The sequence below is a fragment of the Oncorhynchus nerka genome, linkage group LG11 (genome assembly GCF_034236695.1).
Source record: "Oncorhynchus nerka isolate Pitt River linkage group LG11, Oner_Uvic_2.0, whole genome shotgun sequence".
Taxonomy (NCBI): Eukaryota; Metazoa; Chordata; class Actinopteri; order Salmoniformes; family Salmonidae; genus Oncorhynchus; species Oncorhynchus nerka.
In genome coordinates, this window is record NC_088406.1 from 8,729,954 (window position 1) to 8,743,933 (window position 13,980).

Here is a 13,980-nt window from a genome sequence, read left to right on the forward strand (position 1 = left end):
AGAGAGAGAGAGGTAGAGAGAGTAGAGAGAGAGAGGTAGAGAGAGAGAGAGAGAGAGGTAGAGAGAGAGAGAGCTAGAGGTAGAGAGAGAGAGAGAGAGGTAGAGAGAGAGAGAGGCGAGAGAGAGAGAGAGAGAGAGCGGTAGAGAGAGAGAGAGCGGTAGAGAGAGAGAGAGCAGAGAGAGAGAGCGGTAGAGAGAGAGAGAGAGAGAGTAGAGAGAGAGAGAGAGGTAGAGAGAGAGAGAGGTAGAGAGGTAGAGAGAGAGAGGTAGAGAGAGAGAGGTAGAGAGGAGAGAGAGGTAGAGAGAGAGAGAGAGGTAGAGAGAGAGAGAGAGGTAGAGAGAGAGAGAGATAGAGAGAGAGAGAGAGGTAGAGAGAGAGCAGAGAGAGAGGTAGAGAGAGAGAGGTAGAGAGAGAGAGAGGTAGAGAGAGAGGTAGAGAGAGAGAGAGGTAGAGAGAGAGAGAGAGAGGTAGAGAGAGAGAGGTAGAGAGAGAGAGGTAGAGAGAGAGAGAGGTAGAGAGAGAGAGAGGTAGAGAGAGAGAGAGAGAGGTAGAGAGAGAGAGGAGAGAGAGAGAGGTAGAGAGAGAGAGGTAGAGAGAGAGAGAGGTAGAGAGAGAGAGAGGTAGAGAGAGAGAGGTAGAGAGAGAGAGAGAGGTAGAGAGAGGGAGGTAGAGAGAGAGAGAGGTAGAGAGAGAGAGGTAGAGAGAGAGAGGTAGAGAGAGAGAGAGAGGTAGAGAGAGAGAGAGGTAGAGAGAGAGAGAGGTAGAGAGGTAGAGAGAGAGAGAGAGAGAGAGAGAGAGAGAGGTAGAGAGGTAGAGAGGTAGAGAGAGAGGGAGAGGGAGAGAGATCAAACCGACCACTGACGCTGAAAGCTCCCAGACAGTTCCACAGCTAGCTACTCCATGACACATTCCCTCTCTCAGACCCCCTGCTCTGACGGCACTCTGCACCTAGAAGACAACTCACGGTTCATGGCATACACTGATGTGATACCCACCGGTTGCACTCAAGGGTGCAGTTGGATATAGTGCCTTTTTTTTAATACACAAGTGTACAGTTGGTGATTGGACATGATGACTCAACGTAGCTTCTGGGCAGAGACCTACATACAGTCCCTTCAGAAAAGCATCATCCTCCTCCTATGTTGCCACAGAGTTTGCTTAGACATGCAAAAGTTGCACAGACCCAGCTGCTCCAGTCTCTGCTCCTTGCGTAAGCTTTTTAGAAATGGAAAATGAAGGCCAGTCTGTCTCTCTCTCTATTACAGAGGTGCTGTATGAGATAAGCATCAAAATACGACCAATTGATTTCCCCTCGTTATCTTCCATACGTCAAGGTTGATTCCACACGATGATTATCATTTACACAATGCCACTGCCATCTGTTTGTCACACATAATAATAATATTTTTGGAGAAATGTCCACTGGTCTGATGACACAAAAATATAACTGTTTGGCCATAATGACCATCGTTATGTTTGGAGGAAAAAGGGGGAGGCTTGCAAGCTGAAGAACACCATCCTAACCGTGAAGCACGGGGGTGGCAGCATCATGTTGTGGGGGTGCTTTGCTGCAGGAGGGACTGGTGCATTTCACAAAATAGATGGCTTAATGAGGCAGGAAAATTATGTGGATATATTGAAGCAACATCAAGACATTAGTCAGGAAGTTAAAGCTTGGTCACAAATGGGTCTTCCAAATGGACAATGACCCCAAGCATACTTCCAAAGTTGTGGCAAAATGGCTTAAGGACAACAAAGTCAAGGTATTGGAGTGGCCATCACAAAGCCCTGACCTCAATCCTATCGAAAATGTGTGGGCAGAACTGAAAAAGTGTGTGTGAGCAAGGAGTCCAGCTCTGTCAGGAGGAATGGGCCAACATTCACCCAACTTATTGTGGGAAGCTTGTGGAAGGCTACCCAAAACATTTGACCCAAGTTAAACAATTTAAAGGCAATGCTACCAAATACTAATTGAGTGTATGTAAACTCCTGACACACTGGGAATGTGATGAAAGAAATAAAAGCTGAAATAAATCAACTCTACTATTATTCTGACATTTCACATTCTTAAAATAAAGTGGTGATCCTAACTGACCTAAAACAGGGAATTTCTACTAGGATTAAATGTCAGGAATTGTGAAAAAACTGAGTTTAAATGTATTTGGCTAAGGTGTATGTAAACATCTAGGCCTCCTAAGCTATCGGACCTATTATGCTAGATCAAGTCTTCAGCTAGATCAGCCTAAATTGTTCTCCTACAATGAGAAGAACAGAGAGAATCAACACGTGACCGTCTGCTTGCTAAAAGAAAGCACAGCGTACGATTCATTTAGTTGTTAAGCAACAGACACCACACTATGTCGCCATGAGAACAGCTCTAATTTCCTTTCCTCTCATTTCAGTTTCACCACACGTCCTGTGACCACCCGGTAGAGAGGATATAGGTGATTCCATGGGCTTTGGTGTGCTTTGTAACATATGATCATATAGCATGGGAATCAGAGGAATGCTTGGCTGTGACTAATGTCACCATGTAGCCTAGGAGGGGTGTCTAATGCACTGCATCTCAGTGCAAGAGGCGTCACTACAGACACCCTGGTTCGAATCCAGGCTGTATCACAACAGGCCGTGATTGGGAGTCCCATAGGGCGGCGCACAATTGGCCCAGCGTCATCCGGGTTTGGCCGGTGTGGGCCGTCATTGTAAATAAGAATTTGTTCTTCACTGACATCCCTAGTTAAATTTAAAAAATACATAAAAATTTTAAAAACACGTTGTGCCAGGCTTTTAATTTTTTTTTTTACACGACTATAGTGGGTTGAGTCATTGATGTGATGTGATCTTCCTGTCCGGTTTTAGGCCCCCTCGGGCTCGTGTAGTGGAGGAGATCTTTGTGGGCTATACTCAGCCTTGTCTCAGGGTAGTAAGTGGGATCTCCCTCTGATGGTGTTGGGGCTGTGCTTTGGTTGGTCCTGTCCGGGGGGTATCGTTGGACAGGGCCACAGTGTCCCCCGACCTTCCCAGGCTCAGTCTCCAGTATCTATTGTAAAATAGTCTGTGCCGGGGAGCGTAGGCGAGTCCTATCTGATCTAATAAAGATCCAGTTTCTGCTGTTCTGCCTGCAGCTATGGAAGCCTGACCTGTTCAGCGGTCTTTGTCTCGGTCCTGCTGTTTCCACACTGTCTCGACCTCTGAACGCTCAGCGATGAAAAGCCAACTGACATTTACTCCTGAGGCGTTGACCCTTTGCACCCTCTATAAGCACTGTGATTATTGTTTGACCCTGTTGGTCATCTATGAACATCTTGAAGAATGATCTGGGCATAATGGCCATGTACTGTTAAAATCTCCACCGGGCACAGCCAGAAGAAGAGGACTGGCCACCTTTCACAGCCTGGTTCCTCTATGTTTCTTCCTAGGTTCTGGCCTTTCTAGTGAGTTTTTCCCCTAGCCACCGTGCTTCTACATCTGCTTTGCTTGCTCTTTAGGGTTTTAGGCTGGGTTTCTGTACAGCACTTTGTGACATCGGCTGATGTAAAAATGACTTTATAAATAAATGTGATTGGTCGAAAGCCTACAGTAGAGTGAAAGAGGATGGGAGGGACTAGCTAAATTAGGTAAACAGTCCCTTCCAAAGACCAGGCAATAAGTCAGTCAGTGGACCTTTCAAATGCAGTTTAATTGTCAGGAATAAACAGCACATGAAACATTCAGCCAAACAGAAATAGGCTATAACTTCCTGTGGTCACTACTGGAATATACTCCTTCAGTCCTACACCACAAACTGTAAAGGGCAATGGGTCTAAATGCACATTACCATACGAGGACACAGTGACAGAACTCAATGTGTAACACATTTAGCTACTGAATCCTGGCAGACAAAGTTCAGTTGTTACGACTGCAGAGACCAAAGTACAGCAAGTATCACCTAATCGAATAAGATATTTTCAAGGAGCTTCCTGATAGATAATTCAACCGACTCTTACATCAATGAACAAACTAACAGATGGATACGCAGAACTATAACAAATTGATTCAATATTTGATCCTAAACCTTTTGGCTGGTACGAGGCTACATTTATCCGGTCTAACCTCTGCAATGCCCTTGTGATAATTGTCTCAATATCTGATCTGAAGAGAGAAATACATCCTGCCGGCCTAGTACAAGAACACAGCTGACATCTCATGCTCTCTCTCTATATATACTGATTGGCTCAAAAAATGTAAATAAATTAATACATTTAAAAAGACAAAAAAAGTCCCTAATCAACTCGTACAGTAGACTAGTTGGGTTATGACGTGTGAGATCTAGCAGACACAAGTAGAGAATGTTATGCTGGTTATTCACGGATCAAGCTTGTTATCACTCCCTCTTTCTGTGTTTGTTGATGTGGGCAGCGCCTGATTGATAAAACAGTGATACACACTCACGTAGTTAACGTTATCCCCAGAGCGATCTTTTCCCAACATAACCACAAATATTACACACACACACACACACACACACCAAATCCAATGCTTTGATTGATTCCAGACGGCAGTATGTTTTGAAACACTTGACACTGACAGCTACCTGAACGGTTCGCTTAGCAATAAACTTGTCAATGTGTAGACTGTGATATTGAGCAACACATCCTAGCTATCCGCACAGCTCTGCAGCGAACATGCCCACCCACCGCATGAGAAAGCAAGTTCCACGGTCTTCGCATGACACTCTCTCTCGTTTCGTTGACTAGACAACCCATCTCTAGCGGTTACCGTGGTTAGCTTACCTCTTTTAATGGCCTCGTCATACGAAAGGAAACCTATCCTTGACTCCTTTGCACCCATGTTGCCCTCATTTCACTAAGATGTGAGAAAATAAAATGTGGAGTGTATGAACGGCGCCTGTTGCCGTTGTCCGTTTCTTGCGAAATCCGTTACCAGCGATGTGTCTTGCTGTGTTTTCAACGAGCGACGCCTCTCGTCACCTCCGCCCCTCTCGTCGCGTTGCCTCCGCCTCTCTCGTCGCCTCCGCCTCCATGCTGGCTACGGTCACATGATCGGGATTCCTCGGGTCACTTGATTGGTTGACATGAAATGGTTGCGCAGATATGTCTTTTTACGGTCTATGCGCATGAGATAAACAATCAAATACAGCCAGCTTTCAGATCCTGTTACTATTATGTAGCGCATTACCCCAACGTAACATTTTTTTGCAACGCTATATTGCCAAATTGTTTCACACAATAATACAGTTTTGGGTCTGTCTATGTCCCACTTTAACCTACAATATTACCATTTTGTAAAACTGTCAAAGCTAACCTTGTCTCTGGCTCCCCCTTGTGGATATAGTTGAAAAGGTTTCATCATAAGGTTTGCAGAATATGCATTGCATAAGGTGACGCTTGTCTAGACTGCTAAAGTGTGAAAGTTATTTGTCTAACAATTGGTCTAATAATACTGTACCACGTTGCATTGGATAAACTCTTTTTTTTGCTATTAGAATTAATAACTTCTCTAGTATGTGCTGTATGCATGCTTGTATGTGTAATTAAACATGATTATCTACAATATCTAATCACTTGCATAGATCAGCAATACTCAAGAATGTTGACACCAAAACAAGATTAACAAACATATATATTTTTAAAGTATACCTATCTGAGGCCTATACTACGAATGTAGTTCGAAGAGTTAGGTAACTTTGGAAACTATAACTATTTTTGTTTCATCAGACCAGAGGACATTTCTCCAAAAAAGTATGATCTTTGTCCCCATATGCTGTTGCAAACCGTAGTCTGGCTTTTTTATGGCGGTTTTGGAGCAGTGGTTTCTTCCTTGCTGAGCGGCCTTTCAGGTTATGTTGATATAGGACTCGTTTTACTGTGGATAGATACTTATGTACCTGTTTCCTCCAGCATCTTCACAAGGTCCTTTGCTGTTGTTCTGGGATTGATTTGCACTTTTCACACCAAAGTACATTCATCTCTAGGAGACAGAACGTGTCTCCTTCCTGAGCGGTATGACGGCTGCGTGGTCCCATGGTGTTTATACTTGCATACTATTGCTTGTACAGATGAACGTGGTACCTTCAGGATGAACCAGACTTGGTACCTCCCAAGGATGAACCAGACTTGGTACCTCCCAAGGATGAACCAGACTTGTGGAGGTCTACAATATTTTTTTCTGAGGTCTTGGCTGATTTTCTTTTGAATTTCCCATGATGTCAAGCAAAGAGGAACTGAGTTTGAAGGTATGCCTTGAAATACATCCACAGGTACACCTCCAATTTACTCAAATTATGTCAATTAGCCTATTAGAAGCTTCTAAAGCCATGGCATAATTTTCTGGATGTTTTCAAAGCTGATAAAAGGCACAGTCAACTTAGTGTATGTAAACTTCTGACCCCCTGGAATTGTGATACAGTGAATTATAAGTGAAAGAATCTGTCTGTAAACAATTGTTGGAAAAATGACTTGTGTCATGCACAAAGTATATGTCCTAACCGACTTGCCAAAACTATAGTTTGTTAACAAGAAATGTGTGGAGTGGTTGAAAAACTAGTTTTAATGACTCCAACCTAAGTGTATGTAAACTTCCGACTTCAACTGTACATATCTACCTCAACTATCCCTACCTATATGTACATATCTACCTCAACTACCTCGTACCCCTGCTCAAGATGTCAGTATATGTGTCATGTCATATTTATGACCATATTATGACCATTAAGTACAGTTCAAAGGTTTTATCGTTTTGTGAACTACGATTGTCGGCCTTGTTCAGAGATGTAGCCTTGGCCTTGATTTATAATCTCCAGACATCCTCTCTGAAACATTCTCTAATCTCACAGGTTCATTCCAATGTTTTCAGTTTCACCTGTTCTATCAGAGTCCTCTTCCTCCCTTTCATCAGAGTCCTCTTCCTCCCTTTCATCAGAGTCCTCTTCCTCCCTTTCATTAGAGTCCTCTTCCTCCCTTTCATCAGAGTCCTCTTCCTCCCTTCCATCAGTCCTCTTCCTCCCTTTCATCAGTCCTCTTCCTCCCTTTCATCAGAGTCCTCTTCCTCCCTTTCATCAGAGTCCTCTTCCTCCCTTTCATTAGAGTCCTCTTCCTCCCTTTCATTAGAGTCATCTTCCTCCCTTTCATTAGAGTCCTCTTCCTCCCTTTCATCAGTCCTCCCCCACTGTTCTATCAGAGTCCTCTTCCTCCCTTTCATCAGAGTCCTCTTCCTCCCTTTCATTAGAGTCCTCTTCCTCCCTTTCATTAGAGTCCTCTTCCTCCCTTTCATCAGTCCTCTTCCTTCCTTTCATTAGAGTCCTCTTCCTCCCTTTCGTCAGTCCTCTTCCTCCCTTTCATTAGAGTCCTCTTCCTCCCTTTCATCAGTCCTCTTCCTCCCTTTCATTAGAGTCCTCTTCCTCCCTTTCATCAGTCCTCTTCCTCCCTTTCATCAGAGTCCTCTTCCTCCCTTTCATTAGAGTCCTCTTCCTCCCTTTCATTAGAGTCCTCTTCCTCCCTTTCATCAGTCCTCTTCCTCCCTTTCATTAGAGTCCTCTTCCTCCCTTTCATCAGTCCTCCCCCACTGTTCTATCAGAGTCCTCTTCCTCCCTTTCATCAGAGTCCTCTTCCTCCCTTTCATTAGAGTCCTCTTCCTCCCTTTCATCAGTCCTCTCCCACTGTTCTATCAGAGTCCTCTTCCTCCCTTTCATCAGAGTCCTCTTCCTCCCTTTCATTAGAGTCCTCTTCCTCCCTTTCATTAGAGTCCTCTTCCTCCCTTTCAATCAGAGTCCTCTTCCTGCCTTTCATCAGAGTCCTCTTCCTCCCTTTCATTAGTCCTCTTCCTCCCTTTCATCAGAGTCCTCTTCCTCCCTTTCATTAGTCCTCTTCCTCCCTTTCATCAGAGTCCTCTTTCTCCCTTTCATTAGTCCTCTTCCTCCCTTTCATCAGAGTCCTCTTCCTCCCTTTCATCAGAGTCCTCTTCCTCCCTTTCATCAGTCCTCCCCCACTGTTCTATCAGAGTCCTCTTCCTCCCTTTCATTAGTCCTCTTCCTCCCTTTCATCAGTCCTCCCCCTCTGTTTGTCAGAGTCCTCTTCCTCCCTTTCATCAGTCCTCTTCCTCCCTTTCATTAGAGTCCTCTTCCTCCCTTTCATCAGTCCTCCTCCTCCCTTTGTCAAAGTCCTCCTCATCTCTTTCATCAAAGTCCTCTTCCTCCCTTTCATCAGAGTCCTCTTCCTCCCTTTCATCAGTCCTCCCCCTCTGTTTGTCAGAGTCCTCTTCCTCCCTTTCATCAGTCCTCTTCCTCCCTTTCATCAGTCCTCTTCCTCCCTTTCATCAAAGTCCTCTTCCTCCCTTTCATCAGTCCTCTTCCTCCCTTTCATCAGAGTCCTCTTCCTCCCTTTCATCAGTCCTCCCCCTCTGTTTGTCAGAGTCCTCTTCCTCCCTTTCATCAGTCCTCTTCCTCCCTTTCATCAGTCCTCTTACTCCCTTTCATCAAAGTCCTCTTCCTCCCTTTCATCAGTCCTCTTCCTCCCTTTCATCAGAGTCCTCTTCCTCCCTTTCATCAGTCCTCCCCCTCTGTTTGTCAGAGTCCTCTTCCTCCCTTTCATCAAAGTCCTCTTCCACCCTTTCATCAGTCCTCTTCCTCCCTTTCATCAGAGTCCTCTTCCTCCCTTTCATCAGTCCTCCCCCTCTGTTTGTCAGAGTCCTCTTCCTCCCTTTCATCAAAGTCCTCTTCCTCCCTTTCATCAGTCCTCTTCCTCCCTTTCATCAGTCCTCTTCCTCCCTTTCATCAGAGTCCTCTTCCTCCCTTTCATCAGTCCTCTTCCTCCCTTTCATCAGTCCTCTTCCTCCCTTTCATCAGTCCTCTTCCTCCATTTCATCAGTCCTCTTCCTCCCTTTCATCAGTCCCTCCTCCCTTTCTGTTTCCCTTTCATCAGTCCTCTTCCTCCTTTCATCAGTCCTCTTCCTCCCTTTCATCAGTCCTCTTCCTCCCTTTCATCAGTCCTCTTCCTCCCTTTCATCAGTCCTCCCCCTCTGTTTGTCAGAGTCCTCTTCCTCCCTTTCATCAAAGTCCTCTTCCTCCCTTTCATCAGTCCTCTTCCTCCCTTTCATCAGTCCTCTTCCTCCCTTTCATCAGTCCTCTTCCTCCCTTTCATCAAAGTCCTCTTCCTCCCTTTCATCAGTCCTCTTCCTCCCTTTCATCAGAGTCCTCTTCCTCCCTTTCATCAGTCCTCCCCCTCTGTTTGTCTCAGTCCTCTTCCTCCCTTTCATCAGTCCTCTTCCTCCCTTTCATCAGTCCTCTTCCTCCCTTTCATCAAAGTCCTCTTCCTCCCTTTCATCAGTCCTCTTCCTCCCTTTCATCAGAGTCCTCTTCCTCCCTTTCATCAGTCCTCCCCCTCTGTTTGTCAGAGTCCTCTTCCTCCCTTTCATCAGTCCTCTTCCTCCCTTTCATCAGTCCTCTTCCTCCCTTTCATCAAAGTCCTCTTCCTCCCTTTCATCAGTCCTCTTCCTCCCTTTCATCAGAGTCCTCTTCCTCCCTTTCATCAGTCCTCTTCCTCCCTTTCATCAGTCCTCTTCCTCCCTTTCATCAAAGTCCTCTTCCTCCCTTTCATCAGTCCTCTTCCTCCCTTTCATCAGAGTCCTCTTCCTCCCTTTCATCAGTCCTCCCCCTCTGTTTGTCAGAGTCCTCTTCCTCCCTTTCATCAAAGTCCTCTTCCTCCCTTTCATCAGTCCTCTTCCTCCCTTTCATCAGTCCTCTTCCTCCCTTTCATCAGTCCTCCCCCTCTGTTTGTCAGAGTCCTCTTCCTCCCTTTCATCAAAGTCCTCTTCCTCCCTTTCATCAGTCCTCCCCCTCTGTTTGTCAGAGTCCTCTTCCTCCCTTTCATCAGTCCACCTTCTCCCTTTTCATTTAGCTCTGTTGATGTCCCTTTTCCTCTCTCTCCATCTCTCCCTGGACTATTGGTCCTCTGTCTTCCTCTCTCTCCATCTCTCCCTGGACTATTGGTCCTCTGTCTTCCTCTCTCTCCATCTCTCCCTGGACTATTGGTCCTCTGTCTTCCTCTCTCTCCATCTCTCCCTGGACTATTGGTCCTCTGTCTTCCTCTCTCTCCATCTCTCCCTGGACTATTGGTCCTCTGTCTTCCTCTCTCTCCATCTCTCCCTGGACTATTGGTCCTCTGTCTTCCTCTCTCTCCATCTCTCTCTGGACTATTGGTCCTCTTCCTCCTCTCCTTCACTCTCTTCCTCCACTGGACCCCAGTCTACCGATCTCTTCCTCCACTGGACCCCAGTCTACCGATCTCTTCCTCCACTGGACCACAGTCTACCGATCTCTTCCTCCACTGGACCCCAGTCTACCGATCTCTTCCTCCACTGGACCCCAGTCTACCGATCTCTTCCTCCACTGGACCACAGTCTACCGATCTCTTCCTCCACTTGACCACAGTCTTCCTCCTCTCTTTCCTTCACTGGACCATCCATCTCTATTTCAGCCTCTTCCTCATATTCCTCCTCTCTTCCGTTGGTTTAGCAGTAGGAGGGGGTCGGGGGTAGCAGTAGGAGGGGGTCGGGGGCAGCAGTAGGAGGGGGTCGGAGGTAGCAGTAGGAGGGGGTCGGAGGCAGCAGTAGGAGGGGGTCGGAGGCAGCAGTAGGAGGGTGTCGGAGGTAGCAGTAGGAGGGGTCGGAGGTAGCAGTAGGAGGGGGTCGGAGGTAGCAGTAGGAGGGGGTCGGGAGGCAGCAGTAGGAGTGTGTCGGAGGTAGCAGTAGGAGGGTGTCGGAGGTAGCAGTAGGAGGGGGTCGGAGGTAGCAGTAGGAGGGGTCGGAGGTAGCAGTAGGAGGGGGTCGGAGGCAGCAGTAGGAGGGGGTCGGAGGTAGCAGTAGGAGGGGGTCGGAGGCAGCAGTAGGAGGGGGTCGGAGGTAGCAGTAGGAGGGGTCGGAGGTAGCAGTAGGAGGGGGTCGGAGGCAGCAGTAGGAGGGTGTCGGAGGTAGCAGTAGGAGGGGTCGGTGGTAGCAGTAGGAGGGGGTCGGAGGTAGCAGTAGGAGGGGGTCGGAGGTAGCAGTAGGAGGGGTCGGAGGTAGCAGTAGGAGGGGGTCGGAGGTAGCAGTAGGAGGGGTCGGAGGCAGCAGTAGGAGGGGTCGGAGGTAGCAGTAGGAGGGGTCGGAGGTAGCAGTAGGAGGGGGTCGGAGGTAGCAGTAGGAGGGGGTCGGAGGTAGCAGTAGGAGGGGTCGGAGGCAGCAGTAGGAGGGTGTCGGAGGTAGCAGTAGGAGGGGTCGGAGGCAGCAGTAGGAGGGGGTCGGAGGTAGCAGTAGGAGGGGGTCGGAGGTAGCAGTAGGAGGGGGTCGGAGGCAGCAGTAGGAGGGGGTCGGAGGTAGCAGTAGGAGGGGGTCGGAGGTAGCAGTAGGAGGGGTCGGAGGTAGCAGTAGGAGGGGTCGGAGGTAGCAGTAGGAGGGGTCGGAGGTAGCAGTAGGAGCAGTAGCAGTAGGAGGGTGTCGGAGGTAGCAGTAGGAGGGGGTCGGAGGTAGCAGTAGGAGGGGGTCGGAGGTAGCAGTAGGAGGGGTCGGAGGTAGCAGTAGGAGGGGTCGGAGGTAGCAGTAGGAGGGGGTCGGAGGTAGCAGTAGGAGGGGGTCGGAGGTAGCAGTAGGAGGGGTCGGAGGCAGCAGTAGGAGGGTCGGAGGTAGCAGTAGGAGGGGGTCGGAGGTAGCAGTAGGAGGGGTCGGAGGTAGCAGTAGGAGGGGGTCGGAGGCAGCAGTAGGAGGGGTCGGAGGTAGCAGTAGGAGGGGTCGGAGGTAGCAGTAGGAGGGGGTCGGAGGTAGCAGTAGGAGGGGGTCGGAGGTAGCAGTAGGAGGGGGTCGGAGGCAGCAGTAGGAGGGTGTCGGAGGTAGCAGTAGGAGGGGGTCGGAGGCAGCAGTAGGAGGGTGTCGGAGGTAGCAGTAGGAGGGTGTCGGAGGCAGCAGGAACCACCTGTTGCAGTATTGATGGTGGTATAAAGCCATGGTGTCTTCCTGGACAATTCATCATACAACGCTTCATATGAAAAAGCCTTCATATTCTCCAACGAGGTACTACTCAAGATGCAAGGTTAAAAAAACAGGAATGCATATGATTTGGCCTCAGCTTGCATTTTCTTTACAATCTGCTTTCTGATTTCTTGGGATACGGTGTCAAGGCTAACTTTGCAAAGGTGGCCACGTTGCTCACTGCCAAGTTATGAATCATTCACGGAAATCCTCGAGCAATTACCTTCCTCTTCTGCTTCCACTCCTTGTTATCAGGGAAAGCAACTCTTGGTTTTGAACGATTCAATTGTGGGTCGTATGTAATGACAACCTGCAAAATAATATGGAGCAGTCATTAGACCTATATTATGAAAATGCACGTTTAAATACAAGTATTTTACTACAGTGAGTGTGGGGGCTAGGTGTTGCACACACACGTTCTGGACAGTGCAACAGTGCATTCATGCATAGATCAGAAACATTACAAACATATACCACCACCATGCATACAGGTTTCTGATAGAAATGCAATGGTAATCGACGGCTGTATAAGCTGCTGGTTAATATAGCAAGAGTCAATGTCTCAGAAATTAGACAGCGTTCTAGCTATACAATTATAGAGGTAACGTTATAGTGTTATAGCTACCTCAACCATAATGTTCTTCTCAGGGGGCCTTGCAACTCTTCTTGACACCACTACCTCTACCTGGTGGGCTTGCTTCCCTGTTGACACTTTTTCTCAGGGACCTCATTCAAGTCATTACAGTTAGAACACCCAGTCTTGGTAGCATTTCTCCGTAGCTGTACATACTGTATACTACATACTTAATGAGTATATAGTGTTAGTTCATTTTAGTATACTGTAAACAAACAGTATTGTTTCAGTTGAGCGTACTAGAGCTTTGCCTGTCTACCGGAAGTTGATGCTGTTGCTATGCAACCTCTTGCTAGCTTGTTAGCATAGCATTTCGCATCTTCGTAAATTAAATCTCGAGTCCCAGAGTTCCCTCTTGAAGTTCGTAAATCCATACATTTGACAGATTGTCCGTTTGTAAATTCAGAGCGTTTTGCTCTCAGAGCATTCAGTGTGCGCACACTAGCCGAGGAGTAGGGTTGATCCGTGGGTTCAACAGCAGCCAAGCACCCAAGCTAACTGGCTACTTCCAGACACAAATGAGAGAACACCTCACTCTGACCATTTTGCTCTCCCTAGCAAATCAAATCAAATCAAATTGTATTTGTCACATACGCATGGTTAGCAGATGTTAATGCGAGTGTAGCGAAATGCTTGTAAATGCTAGCAGAGCTGGTTAGGCTGTTTTCATGTTATCCAGAGCATTGGTGACTGACTGTAACTGTGCTGCTGGCAACAATTTACTCTTTTTTTGCCAACGTTTACTGACACTGGCCATAATCAACGGGTGTTGTCCAGCCCAGCATTTGTAAATTCATCAATTATTCTGCGTGAGTGCTCTGAAATCGGAGTAGATTGGACAGAATCAACTATGTCCGTTGAAACGCACGACTATACCACTTAGCTAAGAATGATGTGAATAATCAAGTCAATAAGTCAACAAGTCAAGAAAAGATCCTTGCCGAAATCCCCCCCCTTCTAATTTCCTTGATTTTGTGGCTAGTCAAATATTTTCTATAGAAAAAAATTCACGTAGGCAACCCGAAATGAATAATTCATGTATGTGTGTTATATTAAACACAGAGGACGGAGTTAAATGTAGGCAAGCAATAAACATTTCAGAACAACTACTTGTCGAATAAGACATGGGAGAGATGACGAATTTTGGCAAATAGATTTATTTATGAACTAATACACTTCAAACATATAGCCAACCCGAAAACTGCAGACATTACTACTGCTTCCCCCGCGATCAAATCGACATAAATTAAATGAAACGCAGCCTAACATGATCAGAAATCTCAACTAGCAAGCGAGTCACAGCAATGAAGCATTGAGTGTCGCGCTAAAATGACGTGTCCTTTAACGC

General features: G+C 47.0%; 2 protein-coding genes across 4 annotated transcripts in view; both read right to left on the reverse strand.

The window, feature by feature from the left end:
- Nucleotides 1-4,987, reverse strand: part of LOC115123366 (ubiquitin carboxyl-terminal hydrolase 32-like) — a 190,728-nt gene extending 185,741 nt beyond the window's left edge. For 2 of the 3 annotated variants that reach the window (XR_010465019.1, XM_065024185.1), the window contains exon 1: nt 4,774-4,986. Coding sequence is in view for 2 of the 3 variants with exons in the window: in XM_065024185.1 (XP_064880257.1) it covers nt 4,774-4,831 (58 nt within the window). In the remaining variant the exon portion in view is untranslated. Of the gene's footprint in view, nt 1-4,773 lie in introns of all 3 variants that reach the window. The other variant, XM_065024186.1, reaches the window with a different exon arrangement.
- Nucleotides 4,988-10,464: 5,477 nt separating this feature from the next.
- On the reverse strand, nt 10,465-12,027 carry LOC135574092 (uncharacterized). The gene has a single exon (XM_065024967.1). The coding sequence runs from the start codon at nt 12,025-12,027 to the stop codon at nt 10,465-10,467; it is 1,563 nt and encodes a 520-aa protein (XP_064881039.1).
- Between the last annotated feature and the right edge of the window lie 1,953 nt (nt 12,028-13,980).